The 20239-nt window shown below is 46.1% G+C and overlaps 1 protein-coding gene across 1 annotated transcript in view; it reads right to left on the minus strand.

Annotated features, from left to right (window-relative positions):
* Positions 1 to 20239, minus strand: part of TNFRSF1B (TNF receptor superfamily member 1B) — a 42654-nt gene that overhangs the window by 17514 nt on the left and 4901 nt on the right. Inside the window, exon 2 of the mRNA XM_073317204.1 lies at positions 4518 to 4620. Coding sequence (XP_073173305.1) covers positions 4518 to 4620 — 103 coding nt within the window. The remainder of the gene's footprint in view (positions 1 to 4517; positions 4621 to 20239) is intronic.

Below are 20239 nucleotides of genomic sequence, written 5' to 3' on the forward strand. Positions count from 1 at the left end.
ATCAGTGTAAACAAATCCAAACTGCTGTAACCCTCACCAGCGGAAAAGTCCTGGATCAAGCACCATTAAGATGCTAACGTCTTTTGATAAGGTTAATGAGATTTAACCCAATTGCTAATAAGTTCTGGAGAAAAATCTGGTAGTTGCAGAACGCTTCGTCATGGAATGCATCATTGCACTCAACTACCCATGAGTTTAAAGATGTTGTAATGGCGTACATGGAAGCTATGGACACATACAGACCAGCATCAGAAAAGAGACTACACCAGCTACAAAAACCAACCTTGGCAGACCTGCAAGTTTAGGAAGTTCTAAGTTACATCACAGCTGGCTCGCCCAAGTATCTAAAGGACGCTAAAGAAATGACAAGAGAGACTACATTGCAGTGCATAGACAATTAAGCAAGTCAAATGGACACATGAATAAAGGCAATTGCATCATAATTCTAAACGATATTAAAGGAGAAATCCTACATCTCATCCATGAAGGACATTACGGATTCAGGACAGGTAATTAGATTCAATACTGTAACCAGCTAACCACATGGTACGGTGGTTGGGCATTAGCAAGGATAAAGAAAGAAGTATGTGCATGCGAACATTGTAGAACACACACACCAACACAGCACAAAGAACCTTTAACAACACAACCTCTACCAGAGAGATCTTGGAAGAGACTAGCTGCAGATTTATGTGAATTCAGAGGACATCATGACCTGGTCATCATGGACTATTTTTCCAATAGAAATAACGTACTTGAAAGACATAACATGTTGCAGTGCTGTTGAGAAAACTAAAGGGCACTTTTGCTCACTTTGGTAGTCCAGAACAACTCGTCATGGGAAACGGATCACAATTCGCTGCAGCAGAATGTAAGTCATTCCAAACAAAATAGGATTTTGATCATATTACTAGCAGCCCACATTACCCACAAACAAATGGAGAGGCTGAGAGAGCTGTACAGATGGCCAAAAAAATCCTACAGCGGGAAGATTCATTCCTTGCTTTTCTGAGCTACAGATCAACACCAAGAGCTGCTACTGCATATAGTCCAGCACAACTCCTGATGGGAAGACAGCTCAGAACTACTGTTCCAACTTTGGGAAAGAATCCATCTCCAAAGTGGCCAGACATGAAGAGGTAGTGAAATTGGAAACAAAAGGCTAAGAGAGCTTGCAAACACTTTTATAACAGATGTCTCTCATTAGAGAGCTGCCAAGTCTAGAACCTGGAAACCGCATTCCCGTCAAACTGGGAGGACGGTGGGGGAGGGGGAATGGACAACTCCAGCTGTCAAAAAGAAAAAAAAATCAGGTCAGATCACATGTAATCAAGACCGTCCAACAGTGGAGAGTTCAACAGAAATTGTTGACATCTACAGTCTGTTCCTCAGAAAGAACCATCAACAGAGCCAACTCTACAGATGGCAGATGCAGAACAAGACGACTCAAGGACTCCGAACAGACCGCAGCCAGTCATTGCAGCTAATGAATCGCCAGATGACAAAGTTGCCATGCGTTCAGGACCAGTAATTAGAAACCCAGAACAACTCAGAGACACTTAACAAGTTGTTCCATATTGAACTTCAAAACCAGTAGGATAGTGTAAATTTTGTAAAATGGTAGGAATGTAGAACTTAAAGGGAGATGAAATGAAACGCTAAGTTGCATTATACCAGTCAGCCACTAGGTGGCGCTGTGTGTGACACACAGTAGACCCGCAGTATTACCACCGCCTCAGGAATGGAGGTGGTAAGACTGAGCATTGATTTAATACAGCTTTGAAACTTTATTTTTCACTCGATGAAGTGGGCTTTAGCCCACAAAAGCTTATGCCCAAATAAATGCGTCAGTCTCTAAGGTGCCACAAGGCCTCCTCCTTGTTTAGGCAGAAGAAAAATGCTGCTTTTAACCGTCTTAATTAAAATGAAACAAGCACAGAACGTTTCCTTTCTGTGTCAAATCTCTGTTTTAAGCTTTCCCTTTATTTATTTTTTTTTTAGTAATTTACGTTTAACGCTGTACCCTGCTGTATTTGCTTTGTTCTCTCAGCTGCTGCCTGAATGTGTACTTCTGGTTCCATATGAGGCGTGTGGTTGACTGGGCAGTTCGAGGCTCTAGGGTACCTTACTTCAGCTAAACTCAGCCATACAGGCAGAGGACTGAAGGATTTGACACTGAACACATATGGTGTGTATCGCTCACAAGGAAGCTCTGTAGCCGGTCCATATCTGGCATAGGAGCACGACATACAGGAACACGCTGGAGGACATGGTTGCTCAACGAGAGGAACAATGAGGCCCTGCCAAGAAAGCCTTCATAGCAAGTTGTGGCCCCACCTTTGAGAATCTCCATTTTAGGGATTAGTCATGTACTGGAGACACAGGGAACCATGAAGTCAAGCCCCGGCAGTTAAGTAACACAGGAAATGATTTCCAAATATTTGGTTTTCAAATATATTTTCTCTACAATTTCTAATTCAGCTCCATGCATCCTGTTGATGATTTAAGCCCCGATTTTTAAAAGGTATTTAGAGACACCACTGCACTCAGGGTTGTAACACCTTACTGATTTAGGAACCTACATCTCATTGACAACTCATGGGATTTTGACTCCTAAGTGCCTCAATCCCTTTTGGAAAAAAAGTGGCCTGGGGTCCTAAATCACCTAGGCTTTGCAATGCGGGTGGCAAAAGTGACTATAAGACCTTTAAAAAGCTGGGCTTTTTTATACATCAACATGAAAAACCCTTCTGTTCAACTTCACAAATATCAACAACTACAGAGACTTTCAGTTTCCTCTGCATAGGTTCAAATCCTGGGCTTGTTATTGTGAAATATTATAATAAAAGGGGAGAGGGTGGCACTGAAGCTTGATCGCTATTACTGCCCGAGTGTGAAGGTTTAATTATGAATCATTACATTTGCCTCCATTGCATTTCTAACACCGGAAACCCAAACGTTCGGTCTTGACATTTTTGGTCAACTCGAGCCACTCAGGCTGCTTCAGCAGAGGCTTGTTTCCTGCTTAATCATCCAAATCTCTGTGACAGGAACTTTGCACTTACAGAGACAAAGAGCATTTGCTCAGCAAGTTGTGAGGTAAATGCCAGGGGAGTAATAACAACTCTGATGGCTTGTCTCCTTGATGACAATGTACCCGCCAAAGTTCTGAGCTCTTTCTGGGCTTTATATCTATATGATCCAAATACTTGGTGGGTAATTACAACAACCAGCAACTAAAATGTCTTCACCTGCAACCAAAAGAAAGCTTTCTGTGCTCAATAAATACTTACCAAGAAGATGTCACTACTAGATATCATTGGAGAATAGGTGTAGGCCTGGCCTGACATTAGTAACTTGCCTCATTTGTTAGTAGGCATTACTGGAAACAGTAGGAAATGCCATTGCAAATCAGATCAGTGGTCCATGTAGTCTAGCACAGTGGTTCTCAAACTAGGGCAGCCGCTTGTTCAGGGACAGCCCCTGGCGAGCCAGGCCAATTTTTTTACCTGCCGCGTCTGCAGGTTCGGCCAATCGCGGCTCCCGCTGGCCGCGGTTCACCGCTCCAGGCCAATGGGGGCTGCGGGAAGCAGCGCGGGCCGAGGGATGTGTTGGCTGCCCTTTCTGCAGCCCACATTGGCTTGGAGCAGCGAACCGCGGCCAGTGGGAGCTGCGATCGGCCGAACCTGCAGACGCGGCAGGTAAACAAACCGGCCCGGCGCGCCCGGGGCTTTCCCTGCACAAGCAGCGGCCCTGCTTTGAGAACCACTGGACTAGCATTCTGGTTTTGAAAGCAGTCAGCACCAGATGCTTCATAGGAAAAAGGCACTTGACTCCATAATGAACAATTACAGAATAACTGAATCTACCTAGAGCTAGATTGTACCTAATAAGATTGTGTAAATACTAAATTGTACCCCAGACCAGTGGGGTACAAAAAAACAGTGGTTTTGCTATTACTGTACTCAGGCTGACATTGGATAATAATGTTACACTGGAGGCAAGGATTCGGTGCTGGCGGTTTAAATTAGTTTTATATGTTATTTTCCTTGTATGGAAATACATTTTTACAAATATTTAAAATAAAAGGATTATGCTCAAAAAATTGGCAGGTAAAGCTGCATCTGTTCACTTTTAAGAACCCAGCAAATTCCCAAGAAACCCCAAAGCCTCACCACGAAACAGATGAATCGGCCACACTGCACCTGGCACAGGATCCAAATCCTGCCAGATAAGACTTTGGCGCCAGACTCCTTCGAAGGTTCAGCCAACCAGGAGCACCCTTTGGTAAGCCCTGGCCACAAGTAATTCAGGCAACTGGCTCCAGGCCCTGCGGTAAACCTTTCTTACGGTCCCAGGATCAACAATACACGGTCTCATGGCTGGGAGTACATTAAAGCCTGAAAAATCGGCGGCTCCTCTGGCTCTCTCAATAATGCAGGCACACTACATTTATTCAGAAACCAGATGGATTTAGCCTTGCACCGTAACAGTCAGAAATAACCTAAATCCATTACCTGGAGGGCATTTGCTACAACATTTATTAATGTTTTCTTCAAAGTATTCAGCGTGTGGGTCTTTGCACGCCGCGATCTTCTGCGCATAAGTCAACGAAGAGCCCTAGGAAAAAGAAAGGTAAAGTTATCAGAGGCAAGCATATTATGACCCTTAATGTTGCTGGTGTGTTTTGGGTTTAACCTTTTATTTTTCCTTTATTTAACAGCTGTTTGAGACAGGGAATGTCATTTCATTGTATGTGTGTACAGACCCCTAACTGGGGCTTCTAGCTGGAAGCTCAAAACAAATAAATAATAAAGTAGAAATTGAAGAGATAGTCCTAGAGAATCAACGTCTTTGCAGCCAGCTTTCTTTTCAATCTGCTGTTGTATGCATGACCCAGTAAAGAGAGGAAGCTGAGGCCATCTCTGTCTGTGGAGTAGCATGGGCCAAAGTTTGCCCTGACTTACATCCCACTGAGTTGCAGCCAGGGCAGAAACTTGTCCTACATTTTAGCAGATGCATGTTGTAGTTCTTGAACAGAAGTTAAATCCAGTCATTTCAGGCATGTTTACGTATCTTATCTCTGTATCCTCATTATCCCTTGCCCTTGTGTATATTAATAACAACTTGCTTTCTCTTATGGGTTGCTAAAAAGTAATATTACAGTAGAGGCTATTTGTAAAAGAGAGAGAGATTTTTTTCCCCCACTAAACCTCAAAACCTTTGCAAAAGAGGCTCCAAATGCCACTGAAATTTCCTGGTCAAATCCTGACCCAATTAACATCAATGTTTACGCCCTCCATGTTATGGCAAAAGGCTGCAAACATCCACACCTCCCATCCTAGATGTTGGGAAAGTTCAGATTTGGGTAATCCAAACATCATAAGTCAGGACTATCTCTGTAATGCCTCAAACCGGAAACAAAAATATAAAACAACCACAAACACTGGGAAAGTTTGAGATTTGATCTGAATCCAGTTCCAAACTTTACAGTTTGACCCCATCTCTTCTGTTTAACAATCAGTATTACCAATTGCAAGCATTCAAATATCAGGAATCAGACACCCAAAAAATCATAAAATACAAATCAAGAGATTTTTTACAATACACATTTTGGGAGTTCTTTTCAATTGCCTTCTGATTTCTAAGCCTTTGAGCTGCACTTGCTTCATATTATCTAACTACCTTCATATCCAAGAAGGCTAGAAATGTAATTCTTTAAAAAATGAGATCTGAGATTCACACGCAGTCTCTTGAGTCCAGTACCTGGGGTTTCAACAAAAATCACAAGACTGGCAATAAAAATCGTAAGCATTGGCAACGCTGCGTAATCAAAAGGAGAACGTGTTTTGCATGTTACAGTTCTAACATTTTCATCATCAGACTGGTGAGGGACACTCAACAAAACCACAGTACATTTATAGATTGAAGGAACTGGGCCTTCTTCCTTATTTTCATGACGACTTTGCATTTAACTAGACCTGCAGTTTGTGGACCGTTCACTTTCTAGTGACAAATCACTACACACAAAAATAAATTCTGTAGCTTGTAAGCCACTGCTCTGCAATTTTTCCCTTGTAATTTCATAGCACAACAAACCATCTGATCATCAACACTCCTGGTCAAAAACCTGCAGTCCATCAAAATCAGCTGTGATCCAAATGACCTTAATTGCAGTTCAGGGAATAAAATCCAGCCCCAAGCAGCAGGCCCTAAGCACCACCTGACACGTGGTTCTAGTGTTCAAAAGCGAATTATGTGACGACGGCACCTTCTTACTCCGCAGTTCTGCTCCCTGTATGCATTCAGAGTCATAACCCCCAACTTCGTTTATTTTTTTTTAAAACAAAGGTACGATTTTACAACTTTTTACTCCTATCAGGCTTTGTGAGCCATCACTGCGGGGGGGAGAGGGAGACGGATTATGTTCTCGCCCGTACATCGTCAACAGAATTAACTGTGGGCCTGCTCCAGCACCACTGAAATGGATAGGAATCTTTCCATCGATTTCAACAGACATAGGAATTTAGGGTCTCATTCACTCCTCTGCAGCCCTTAATTACATCCAAGCAACACCAGTGCAGGCAAGAGACTCTGTCCCTCCTGGCAAAGAACCGGTGCCATCAAACCCATGCTGCCAGATGAAAGCAGGAACTGGTTTTATCATTGTCAGTACTTTGTGATACCATTGCGGACTTCAGAAACCTCTTGGTTTAAAACCTGATCAAAATAAAATTCAGAAATGATGCCTCTTACAACACTGATGCCTCTTCTAACAGAAAGCGGCTGGCTGTGAGTCTCTTTCTTTTTTAAAGCCTATATGGCAGGTCAGATGAATACAGAACAATCACAAAACACTCTGGACCAGATCTTCAGCTGGCATAAATTGGCATAGGTCAGTTACTTCAAAGGACAAATGTCTGAAAATATGGCCCTTTATTCTCAAAGCAACCACAAGAAGTTCACTGTGCCTTTAAAAATAATAATAAAGGAAAGCTTTTCATTGGGCAGCAAAAGCGTAGGAGTTTCCTGATTCATTAACAGGGCACAGCTCAGAAAGCACTTAACAATCATTAATTCAGTGAAGAGTAAAAAAGACCTCTCCATCAGACTCAGAAACCTCATTAACACAATTGTTATTGTAAGATGTATATAAACTTGGAGACGTGCCTTAAAATATGGATAAAAAGAGAAATCAAAGCAGGAACAAGCTGTTTGAAGACCGGCAACGAGAATATCCTTCCTCCTTGCCAAAAAACAGCGTTCACATTCCATTGTGTCTCCTCTTCAGGGTCTGACAGAGATATCCACTTCCCACTTTCATTTAAAGGGAACCCCACTGTTTTTCTTCTAGCTGGTAGAAATGTTTTGCCCTTATTTTTAGCAGTGTTTGAGAATACGGCTCGGAAAATCCACTCAGCCAGTGGCAATCACCAGCAAGACTGACTTCTTGGACCTTGGATCCAGCCTGTGCCCAGAACTGGGTAGATTTAGCCTCAAGGGCCTCTTAAGGAAAAGCACCGGCAATCCGTTCTGCCTCTCCTCGGGAGCTCTGGGCGCAAAAGTCCAGCGGACAGAACATCCGGAAGGCACTTAACATACACAAAGCACATCTCTTGAATCCCGACTACTTCCTTTTCTTCAGTGCCACCATAACATGGAACCGAGCTAACTACCTCACTTAACTACCTGTACGGATCGCTCAACTGTAACTACACTAAACAATATCAAGACACTAAGGGCTTGTCTACATGGGGGTTTTGAACCATACAAATAGAGTTAATCCGCTTCTAAAACACGAGCCCTACCCATGATGCAACGCATCGCAGTGCATTAACTCTGCACTTAACCTGAAATCTGGAGTCCTCTTGCAAAGTGGACTACGTTTGTGGAGAACTGAATTCGTTTGCACTGTTGTTCGTGTGCAAGCAACAGCTGGCATCACTGCGTGCCTCCAATAGCTATCCCACATGGCTTTTCAGTCGACCATTATTCACCTGCTTACATCCTGTGCCCTCCCCTGCTCTGGTGTCAAGTTCCCAGGACAAACCCTCCCCCATTTAAAAGCTGGCACGGAGCCAGATTTTGCCCATTTGCTCCTGGATTCAAGTGTATCAGCATTCTTGCGATACTACAGCAATTCTACTCTACAACTCCCACAACACACCTGGGCCTGCTGCTTGGAGCCATATTAAGATCCTGGAGCTCATTGCCATCTGGGAAGAAGTAATCAGTGTAGTAAGCTCTTGTGGCCTGCCACCAGCATAAAAACCTGTTTGTAGACACTGCCAAGCAGATGTCCACTACGCAACATCCCTGGTCTTGAACCCAGGCTTAGGAGTCTCAAGATAGCCTGGCCAACACCCAAAGCCTACTAAAATCTGGTGGGCTGAGAAACTACTAGGACTGTAACCCCAGCCAAGGCACCACCCACGGGAGCGGATTGGAGGATCGCCCGGCTCCACCAATTGGTCCAACCATGCTATTTAAGCCAGGAGAAGAAACAGGAAATTTGTCCGGGCAACAAGATGGTATCCTGTCATGGCTGTATTGGACCCTGCCTGTGCCTGGACACCATTAAATTAGGCTTGAATAAAGGCTGGGAATGGATGGGTCATTACACAAAGTAAAACTATTTCCCCATGTTTATTCCCCCCTTCCCCACTGTTCTTGTCAACTGTTGGAAATGGGCCACCCTGATTATCAGTACAAAAGGTTTTTTTTTCTCCTGCTGATAATAGCTCACCTTAACTGATCACTCTTGTTATAGTGGTATGGCAACACCCATTGTTTCATGTTCTCTGTGTGTCTATATATATCTCTCTTTCTACTGTATTTTCCACTGCATGCATCCGATGAAGTGGGGTTTAGCCCACGAAAGCTTATGCTCAAATAAATGTGTTAGTCTCTGAGGTGCCACCAGTCCTCCTCGTTCTTTTTGCTGATACAGACTAACACGGCTGCCACGCTGAAACATTTTCAGGCATGAGACTTGAGAACGACAGGCATCCCTAACAACATCCCCTAGGTGTTTCCATTTTCTATTTTCAGTGGCTGCTTAAAGTGCCAAGCAAATGTCTGCACCTCGGACTCCCACTCATCTTGCAGGGTTTCTCCCTTCGTCCAACAAATATCGCGCAGAATGCAACCTACTGCTATAAATGAGCAGTGCCAGTTTTTTTCAGCAGCTTTTTAACCTATTCCACAAATAGCACCCTCGCCCTTTCCACTGGCCAACTGTGCTCTCCACTTCCATTCTGCAAATTCCTTCCTTTTGTCCACTAGGCCAATGAATGGTGTCGTTAACCAGGGGATAAGTCAGGGAATAACCAAAGAAACCTCACCACCATTAGTGTCCTTAGGGTTCCTGAGGGTAAACATCCTTTCTCCACTAATGCAAATAGGGGGTGGCCAACCTGAGTCTCCGAAGCCACACGCGGCTCTTCAGAAGTAAATATGTGGCTCTTTGTACAGGCACCAACTTTCCGATGTGCCAGGGGCTGCTCACTGCTCAATCCCTGGCTTTGTCCCCACTCCACCCCTTCCCCTGAACCTGCTATGCCCTCGCTCCTCCCTCTCCCCCTCTGAGCCTCTTGCATGCCCCAAAACAGCTGATTGGGAGGGGCGGGGAGGGAGGCGCTGATCGGCGAGGCTGCCGGTGGGCGGGAGGTGCTGGGGGGAGCGGATGGGGGGTTGCTGATGTATTACTGTGGTTCTTTGGCAATGTACATTGGTAAATTCTGGCTCCTTCTCAGGCTCAGGTTGGCCGCCCCTGAAATAGGATCTCTCAGAGCTCAGCTGTATCACCACAGCCCCTTCCTGGCCACCCTACATTTATGTCTGTAAACCTGCCACGGCAGTCAGCCAGTCCTAGGAACACCATTGCGGAAATGCCCCTTTCTATGCCCTAGTACAGGGGGCAACTGAGGGAACCCATGCGCCTAATACAGTTTGGGAACCCCAGTGGTCAAAACCTCAATAATTTTCCAAGCATTACCCAGCTTTATAACCTGGTGCAACAGTATCTTTTCCAAGGCATGACAGACCTGTATGACAGTGGCCCCAACAGTCGATCTCCCCACACCAAATTGGTTGGCCACGTACTGGTGGCACTCCGGAGTAGCTAGCTTCCAGATGACAATGACCACCCAGGTATGGGGGAGCACAGATTGGCATACTGGCTCTGCAACTCTGCAGTCAGAAAAAAAGTTAAAAAATCCCATCCTGAAATTCTCTCGCCAGTGCCGGTCATCCCAGGCCCGGAGAACAGTCCCTTCGCACCAATCCACACTGGTCTCCTGGGCCCAGAAATAGCGCTGCATGGTCTGTAACTGATCCAGGAATCGGTCCTCTAGTACCAACTGCTTCCCCCATTGCTCTCTTTCTCCACGCTCCCATCCTGCTTCCACCACTGCTCAGTCTCCTGCTGCTACGGCCACATCATTTGTTTGGCAATGCGACAGGTGGTCTCCAAAGCCAAATCTGTCCAGCTGTGAGTGCTGAAATACACCCCAAAGAGACTCTGTGTGATCACAGCTGCCACCACAGCGGAGCAGAGCATTGCTGGGCCCACACTGGCCGACAGCAATTCAAAAATGGCGCTAGCCGGCACAGGAGGGCAGAGGCCTGGGATTTCTCAAAAATCCGAAGCCCCCTGGCTTCCCACAATTCATAGCATCCCAGGAGGTCCAGTGTGGTGCAGTGAAGCTAAGGATCACACCGAGAAGGCAACCCCTTTGGTTCACAGCAAGCCACCACTGTGCATACACATGACACAAACCGAGAAACAGGAGTCCCACGTGCACACTATCGGTGCCACTCACCTACAGCGCTTTACCAGATGCAGCGCAACGAGCTTCGCATTCACACACACACACACACACACACGCACGCACGCACATAGACAAGCCCCAGGAATGGAGAAAGCCCCGGATCCGAACAGACTGGAGTGGTTCTCTTCCATCTGGCACAGCAGTTGGAAGGAACCGCAGTGGTAGAGGGCACTGCGCCCCCCCCCTTATCTAGCCCCATCCTCAAGACGCTGCTTGGAGACAGTTCAGCACCATTAGACAGTGCAATATCCCTAAGTAGGAATACGCGAGCCACTGGAAGAACTTTCCCTGTCAAGTGAAGGTGGGGCCGAGTCCTTCCTTTCTGTCAAATGTAAGCATTCACTTAAAAAAAAAAAGAGTTTCTGACACTAATGATTAGGGCTCCATGTCTATCTCGGAAGTCACAGATTCTGTGACTTTCCATGACTTCTGCACCAGCTGGTGCAGCCGGTTGTGGAAGCGCTCCGTCAGCCCCGTGGCAGCTGCTTGGGTGGCCCCGGGTAGCGGGCCCTAGGGACCACCGGAGCAGCCACTGGTGTGGCTGGCTCTGGGACCACCTGAGCAGCGGCCCTAAGGGCGGCGGGAGCAACAGCAGGTGGGCGGCTCTGGGGGACCCCGGCAGCTGGTCTTGATGGCCCCCTGGCCGCAGCCCCTCCCCCCAAGCACCACCCCCTCCTGCCCCCCCAGAGAGTCGGCCCCTGCCCTGCCCCCCAGCTAAGATTTAGTCAGAGGTATACAGTACAAGTAATGGACAGGTCACAGGCCATGAATTTTTGGTTACTGCCCATGATCTGTCCATGGCTTTTACAAAAAATACCCATGACTAAATCGTAGCTTACTTATGGTGGTTGTGAAGAAAATCTACTGAATGTAAACCAACAGTACAAGGCCTTCCTGGGTCCACCGGAAAGTGACATTGACAAAACTCTGGTCAGTTTCACACCTGCTCTCCAAAATACTGTGGACCTTGTGGGTCACTGTGAAACTGACCAGAATCAAGACACTTTCAATCTCCAGTTACTTGTGGCACCTTTGAACCAACGTGCACATTCACTGGGAGCAGTGGGGATCCAAAACTAGAGGCTGAAGGACGAATAGAGAAGCACTGTCCCCACCCCTATAACAGCACCCAACCATGTACAAATACAGCTTACAGCACACAGGCTTCTCGGGGGAAGCATAGAATAGCATAGACCCTTCAACATCCTCGAGGCTCCAGGATTGGGTGGAGAAGGCAGACAGGAAGCCCCTTTCTCCCTTTCAGTAGCCACAGAAGGTCTTCAAATGTATTAGATACTTACACCCCAGAGGCTGATACAGAAGTGGAGTTCCTGAGCAGTGCTCTGGTAGGAATCTCACCTTCTCAGCAGCTGAGAGCGCTGGGTTTTTCACTAGGATATTGCACTTCATATCTCTCAGTTCCTGGACAATAGGTTTGGTCAGGCCTGGCTGCTGGGTGCACAGAATATTTTTCAAGTTTTGTAGCTTACCCCGGGATAAGGTGCATTGGGGGAGGGATAACTCAGCGGTTTGAGCATTGGCCTGCTTAACCCAGGGTTGTGAGTTCAATCCTTGAGGGGACCATTTAGGGATTTGGGGATTGGTCCTGCTTTGAGTAGGGGGTTGGACTAGAGGACCTTCTGGGGTCCCTTCCAAACCTGATATTCTAGGAGAACAAAGCCGGTTTTAAAGGAGACACATTCCAGCTATAATAGGCTCCGAAAGCCAGCATGGTCTGCAGCTCCTGAGCACGTTCCCTTTACCGTACTACAGTCAAGGGCTGGGCACTCTCAGGCAGACAATGCAGTCCTATTCACCAGCAGGAGGTTTGATTAATTCTTATTTATCATGATTCTAGTTTATATAAAAAGGAAAAAAATATTTTCAAAAACTTCTAGGTTCAGTGATCATTGTTCATGCTGGGCTTGCTATAGTAGTCTCACAGGAAGAGTAACAAGTAATAGAGAAACCACAGCATTTGCAAATGTGCGCTGACAGCACTTCTGCTGCAAAAGCTAACAAAATAAAATAGTTTCTGAAGGCTCTGCTGCTGGCCAAATTATTTTTAGTCAAAACTCTTCGCCTGTTTATTAAGAGGAGGCTGATCAAATGCAGTAGCTGCAGTTCTCCAGCCAGGTCATGTTGAACAGCATTAAGTCAAACAGACCTAAGGAACTTTTAAATCTTAAACCTTCACTTCAAAAACACACACACACACACACAGATGAAACAAACCACATCATAAATTATCCTGCTGGTGAGGCTTCCCGGCAAGATACATTCTTGTCTCATTTTCTGCACTGTCTTTTAGATGTTGCAAATACTGTCCTGGAAGCGTTGAAGAGACAGGAAAACCTCTTGCTCAATGGGTTCACATCCGCCTTTCAGAAATTTTGCTTGACAGGGCGCGTCTATTGACTGATACGATCACACCAAGTTGATCTGATTACTGGTGGCTGTTGCTGACTAACTGTTAAGAAATTGTCAATTAATCCGAAACTAAAGTGCATTATAAGACACTAAAAAAGAATCTTACCACTTTGGACTTGAATTCTCGGCTGGATACAATGGCCCGGATTCTAAACTCACTGTTAAAACTTCCATGGAATTAATTCTTATTTACCCTGGAGTAAGCAAGAGTGCAGTCAAAGTCAGTCAGTCAGATCTGCTATGCAAGGGCAGAACGACAGCTGTCCTAAAGCTAACTTACTTGGCCACAGGATGATTCCCCTTTTCCCACTCCTGCCCCCTATGCCAGGGGCCAGAAGAGGATGAGCACAGAAGCTGTTATGCCAGGCGAATCCTCAGACATCCAGATCCACTGGACGTCTGGGATAGTGACAGAACACAGGTGCAGCAGGGGCCAGCATCTGGCCTAAAATTTTTCAATTCTACCCGATTTTCTGTGCAACTCATCTCTCCCTCTGCTTTAATTTGTACCTCTAATTACGGCACCTAACTCGTATTATGAAAATAAACTCTTCACTTGAAAAAGAATGCTGTAAATCTGAAACCCTTTTATGGGCTGATGTGACTCATACCATCACTCAGGAATAAAATCTGATCCCAGATTAAAGGTAAACATAACCCAGAGTCACAAAACAAATCTGAGAAGAACCTTGCACCGAAAACTTAGGGTCAACTTCAGAATTGCTCAGACTAGACAGTAGCATGTAAGGAGGAAAGACTTTTCAGAGATTTGTACAAACAGAATGGAAACATCTGAATGATGTCAATGGAAGCAAACTCATTTCCCAAGAGCAGGCAGAGACACTTACACCAGAGATTTGGATTCACCCTTTTATAACGGTTTTCTACTGTAACCTCTGTACATTACCTGAGCATACTTTGGCATATTGCTACTTTGTGCTGGGATATCAGCAGGACAAACGGGAACAAGCCTAGCACACAGGGCAGCTCAGGGATGGGAAGCATAGTCGGCAATGCCCAGGACATTAGGCAGTGCACGAGAGGTTACACGCAAGGCAGACACCCAGGACTCTACCCCTATGGCGTTAAAAACGCAAACGTTTACAGCGCATCCCACTCTGCAAGGTGTATTACAGACTCCCAGCAACCAGATGGTCTAACCCAGGGATGGCCAACCTGCGGCTCCTGGTACAGGCACCGACTCCGGGGCTGGAGCTACAGGTGCCAACTTTCCAATGTGTCGGGGGGCGGGGAGGGGGGTGGTGCTCACTGCTCAACCTCTGGCTCTGCCCCAGACCCTGCCCCCAAGCCTGCCATGCCCTCGCTCCCCCCCGGAGCCTCCTGCACACCGTGAAACAGCTGATCGCTGCGGGCGAGAGGCGTGGGGAGGGAGCGGCAGGCACCGATTGGTGGGGCTGCTGGTGGGCAGGAGGCGCTGCAGGTTGGAGTGGAGGGAGCGGATGGGGGGCTGATGACGTATTACGGGGGCTCTTTGGCAATGTGCCTGGGTAAATTCTGGCTCCTTCTCAGGCTCAGGTTGGCGGCCCCTGGTCTAACCTATCGCATGCTTATGAGGGAGCCTCTGTAACAAACCAGGGCCGCAGCTGGTAGCTCATCAAAACACACATCTACAACACACCTGTGCTCAACGATTCCCAGAATGGAGCTGAGCCACCTCCTCCCTGCCCGTTTTGGGGGATTAGCACCCCAGGGGGGATACATTCGTACAGAGCTTCTCTGCCTTCCATGGCGTGCAGGGACTGCAACTGCGCTTGTCCTCTCTGCTGGGCCCGATGGGAAGAGACTCACTCTCCCCACACGCCCAATCACAATCCAGCCCCTAATGTTCATATTAGAGGTGGACCTGGCTCATAAAGTTCAAATCCAGATTGGGAATCACACTTCCCCAAAGCATGAGGGGCTTGGGACAGAGGCACCGAGTGGGCTCCATGTAACAGAAAGGACTGACCAGCTCAGAAGTTCAGAGAAGGGTCCTCCCCAACATTCGGGGGGGGGTTGCCCCCAGGCCACTGCCAGATTTGCACTGTGCTGCGACAAGGTGAAGCACTTCACAGGTACTAGGTATTACTAGCATGATGCTGACTTTCTCTAAATCCTGCCCGACAGGCAAGTGTCCCTTTTCGCTCTGCGGCTAGCCAGGAACTTCTACACTGCAGCCCTTGGGGTGATTACACAGCACAAGCTGGTAACATTTCACTAAAATGCCATCTCCAAATTCAAGGGGTCAAGCGGAGGATTTTAAACAGGAACTGCCTCCTGTTTGTTAACCACAACGAAGTCATCGAACCCTCTGACATCAGAACCTGTTGCTATGGAAAAGACTTATGTGGTTCAGAGATGCAATTTGTTCAGCAGCAAGATCTACTGCAAGAGGGGAAAATACAGAGCTTTATTTAAAATACCTGATCTGGTCATTTGGAGGACAAATACTGTCAGGGGCAAATGCTGCCCTCAGATGCTGGCAACTGTCACTGAAGTCAAGGGGTGCTATGCCCGTGTACCTGAGATCAGAACCAGGCCCTAAGACCTACACTCAAAGCATTGAGCTCTTCAAAATCACTTACTGCCATCATTGCCCAAAGACAAGTTTATGGGTCCACTGTATGAATAGTTCACCTATCTTGTACTCTCTAGAAGTAAAGAGGGCCAGAACAAGGCCTGTCAACTATATAATGTGGGTCTTCTGCACAAGGGTGAATTTCACCCTATAAGCTAGGAGCTTGGCATATTCTGATAGCAATGGACAGTACAACTCTCCTTCCCTGATCATCAGCCCCCCAAACCTCAAAATCTTCTGTATTTCCTTTCTTATGACTATGGATTTTTTTTTCCTAGCTTATCTTAGAGTTTTATACTGCCACCCATCACCATAGTATCCGAGCACATTTTTCCCAGCATAAACTGGGAAAGCAGGAAACTTTATTATGCACGGAACTCATTTATAATGCACAAAAATAACGTAAGTGTCCAACAATATCTGGCCCACACTCTGGCTTGAAGATACAGGGCCAGAATCTGATCGCTGCCATGCTGATGTAAATCTGATGTAACCCCAAATGGGTAGAGCTATTCTGACAGACAAAATCAGAATCCAGTCAACAATACTTAATAAATCCTATGAGCCATCTCATTTTCTTTACTGGTCCTTGTCTAGAATACTGTACCTTAATCTAGCATGTAGTATCAGATCCAGAGACAGATGCTTAAGAGACCACAGCTGTCAGTGGCTTTCTGATTTGTTGCTGATAGCTACTTTGGTTTACTTTTGATGATACATCTTCTAATACCAACATTCAACAATATGTTGAAGGTGAGAATCATACTTTTGAGATTTTAGTCACATATCCTGTTCATTTTCTATGACTTTGCTCTGCTAACCATCACTGGTGTATATTAACTAAGACTTATACTGCTTTAGGGCATACATACACAGAAAGTTGGTATATGCAGGCTCACAGCAAACATTACCACCACCTATGTGGAATTTTATAAGAACAGTTATGAAATTGTATTACTTTTCCTCTAATTCTGATACTAGTGGGCACCTTAAAGTTTCACGACTCTCCGATGGGGAGATATCTGTGCATGTGCTGATATAACAGTATTTCACTGACCAGGCCCCGGTCTACACTACAAACTCAGGCTAGTATAACTATGTCGCTCAGGCGTGGAAAATCCACACCCCTGAATGAAGCAGTTATGCCGACCGAACTCCCGGCGTAGACAGCGCTGTGTCAACAGGAGGGCTTCTCCTGCGACATAGCTGCCACCTTCTCCCGTAGGCAGTTACTGTGCCGATGGGAGAAGCTCTCTCATCGGCGTAGGTAGCGTCTTCCCTAAGTGGTACAGCAGCACTCTAAAGGCTTGGCTACTCTTACATTTTATAGCGCTCTAACTTGCTGGCTCAGGGGTGTGAAAAATCACCCCCCTGAGCGCAGCAAGCCAGAGCGCTTTAAAGCGCGAGTGTAGACAGGCTCCGAGCACTGGGAGCCAATCCCCTCCTGGAGGTGGATTACCAGGAGCGCTGGGAGAGCTCGCTCCCAGCGCTCGTGCTCAACCACACTCGCACTTCGTTTCCACTGTAGCCATGCCCTCAATGTAGACACGCCCCGAGTAATCAACCCATCAAGTTTTCTTGTCTTTTATTATTTAATATTTTATACTAGGTGTCCAGAGGCCTGGACCAAGATCTGGAACCCAAGATGACAGGAACTGTACAAACAAATATGGAGACATGGTCCCTCATCTAGAATCTTACAACGTAAGACAACAAGGGTCATGAGAAAAGAGGGTAGATATTATACAAAGTTGCCATTTTGTGCAGAGTAAGGGAGAGGGAGAAATCAGAGATGACCATCAGATTAAAAAGCATGAAGCACATGGAGAATGGTGGTGTCAACACTGGCAGAGAAGGTCGGAGAAAGTTCCAGAGGGAAAAAAAACAAGGAAGCAGATTTGCGCATATTAAGTATAAATTGATTATGAGACATCCAGGAAGAGGTATCTGAGACAGGCGGAGATGTAAAACTGGATGAAGAGGGGCAGAGTGGGAGTGGAAAAGACAACGGGAAAGTCACCCGCATAAAGATAGCAGACGGAATCATGTGAGGAGACGAGATCACTCTGAGAGAGGGCGTAAAAGGAGAAGTTCTGGTTATATAAAATTAAGGGGAAATATTTGTAAAGGCTTCTTGAAATGTGGCATTTGGGGGATTTCTAATATAGAATTTCCTGGCTCTGCAGTGTTTGTGTATTTTAAACTACAATGTCCTATTTAGATTTTCTCCCTTACAACCTTAACTCCTGCTTAATATAATCTGGATTGTGAATCATACAAAGGGCATTTGTGCATAATTCTCCGTCATTGCCTGGTCTCCTTCCTCTTGCATTTTCTGCACTGTGCTCCTTCTGAGACTACAGTTTCTCTGCATAATACCCACACCCTGATGTCAACCAAGGAAACTAAGAGGAAATAATATAAGAAGAGATGGGCCAAAAGTAAAACCCAGATCCTAATAGTCCTGTCCTTTGGGGAAAATGGGATCTGGATCTGAATTTTGCAGCTGGTTCTCTCTAAGGGTATGTCTACACTGCAATTAGACAACCTCAGGTGATCTGTGCCAGTTGTTCGAGCTAAGGGACTCAAGCTAAGGGGCTGTTGAATTGTGGTACAGATATTTGGGCTCAGGCTGCACTACACAGGGTCATAGAATCATAGAAAATCAGGGTTGGAAGGGACCCCTGAAGGTCATCTAGTCCAACCCCCTGCTCGAAGCAGGACCAATTCCCAGTTAAATCATCCCAGCCAGGGCTTTGTCAAGCCTGACCTTAAAAACCTCTAAGGAAGGAGATTCTACCACCTCCTAGGTAACGCATTCCAGTGTTTCACCACCCTCTTAGTGAAAAAGTTTTTCCGAATATCCAATCTAAACCTCCCCCACTGCAACTTGAGACCATTACTCCTCGTTCTGTCATCTGCTACCATTGAGAACAGTCTAGAGCCATCCTCTTTGGAACCCCCTTTCAGGTAGTTGAAAGCAGCTATCAAATCCCCCCTCATTCTTCTCTTCTGCAGGCTAAACAATCCCAGCTCCCTCAGCCTCTCCTCATAACTCATGTGTTCTAGACCCCTAATCATTTTTGTTGCCCTTCGCTGGACTCTCTCCAATTTATCCACATCCTTCTTGTAGTGTGGGGCCCAAAACTGGACACAGCACTCCAGATGAGGCCTCACCAATGTCAAATAGAGGGGAACGATCACGTCCCTCGATTTGCTGGCTATACCCCTACTTATACATCCCAAAATGCCATTGGCCTTCTTGGCAACAAGGGCACACTGCTGACTCATATCCAGCTTCTCGTCCACTGTCACCCCTAGGTCCTTTTCCGCAGAACTGCTGCCGAGCCATTCGGTCCCTAGTCTGTAGCTGTGCATTGGGTTCTTCCATCCTAAGTGCAGGACCCTGCACTTGTCCTTATTGAACCTCATCAGATTTCTTTTGGCCCAATCCTCCAATTTGTCTAGGTCCTTCTGTATCCTATCCCTCCCCTCCCCCTAGAGCCCGAGTGCCACACCAAGCCCACACATCTAAAATATGGGAAAGCTCCTGGCAAGGATAACTTGAACGCAGAATTGTTCAAGGTAAATCCTAAACAAGCAGCCAGCATCTATCCTGGCCCCTCTATTTACATCAGTCTGGGAAAGGGGAAGAGTGCCAGATGAGTGGACCAATGGGGTTATAATGAAATTACCAAAAAAAGAAAAGGAGGACTTGTGGCACCTTAGAGACTAACCAATTTATTTGAGCCTAAGCTTTCGTGAGCTACAGCTCACAAGGAACTCTCAGTGACTGTAATAACTGGCATGGTATCACACTTTTAACTGCGCCAACCAAAGTAGTGTGTAAGATCATAGTCCATCTTATATCAGAGGCAATTGATAGCATTCTCAGAAAAGAGCAAGCTGGTTTTTGGAAAGGGCGTGGATGCACAGACCAGATCTTCACTCTATGAAACATAATAGAATAGTGCTTAGAATGGCAACAGCAACTCTACATAAACTTCATGGACTTTGAGAAGGCTTTTGATAGCATTCACGGGACCAGCCTATGGCGCATTCTGCGAGCCTATGGAACTCCTTTCCGTATAATCAATGTCATCAAAAGCTTCTATTTCAACTTTACATGCAGTGTTGATCAAAGAGAGCTCAGTTTTGAAGTCAAAACAGGAGTATGTTGGGGTGTGCCATGTCTGCAATCCTCTTTAACACTGCAATGCAGCGTACAACAGAAGACATGCCAAGAGGCATTAAATGAACGCTCTTCTCATCCCTTGAAGACCTGGACTTCGCAGACGATGTCGCTTTCCTATCACATACCCAACACCATATACAAGAAAAAACAACTCAAATCAATGCATTCAGCCAGCAAATTGGACTGAAAATCAACCGCAATAAG

Source organism: Lepidochelys kempii, chromosome 18 (assembly GCF_965140265.1).
Source record: "Lepidochelys kempii isolate rLepKem1 chromosome 18, rLepKem1.hap2, whole genome shotgun sequence".
NCBI lineage: Eukaryota > Metazoa > Chordata > Testudines > Cheloniidae > Lepidochelys > Lepidochelys kempii.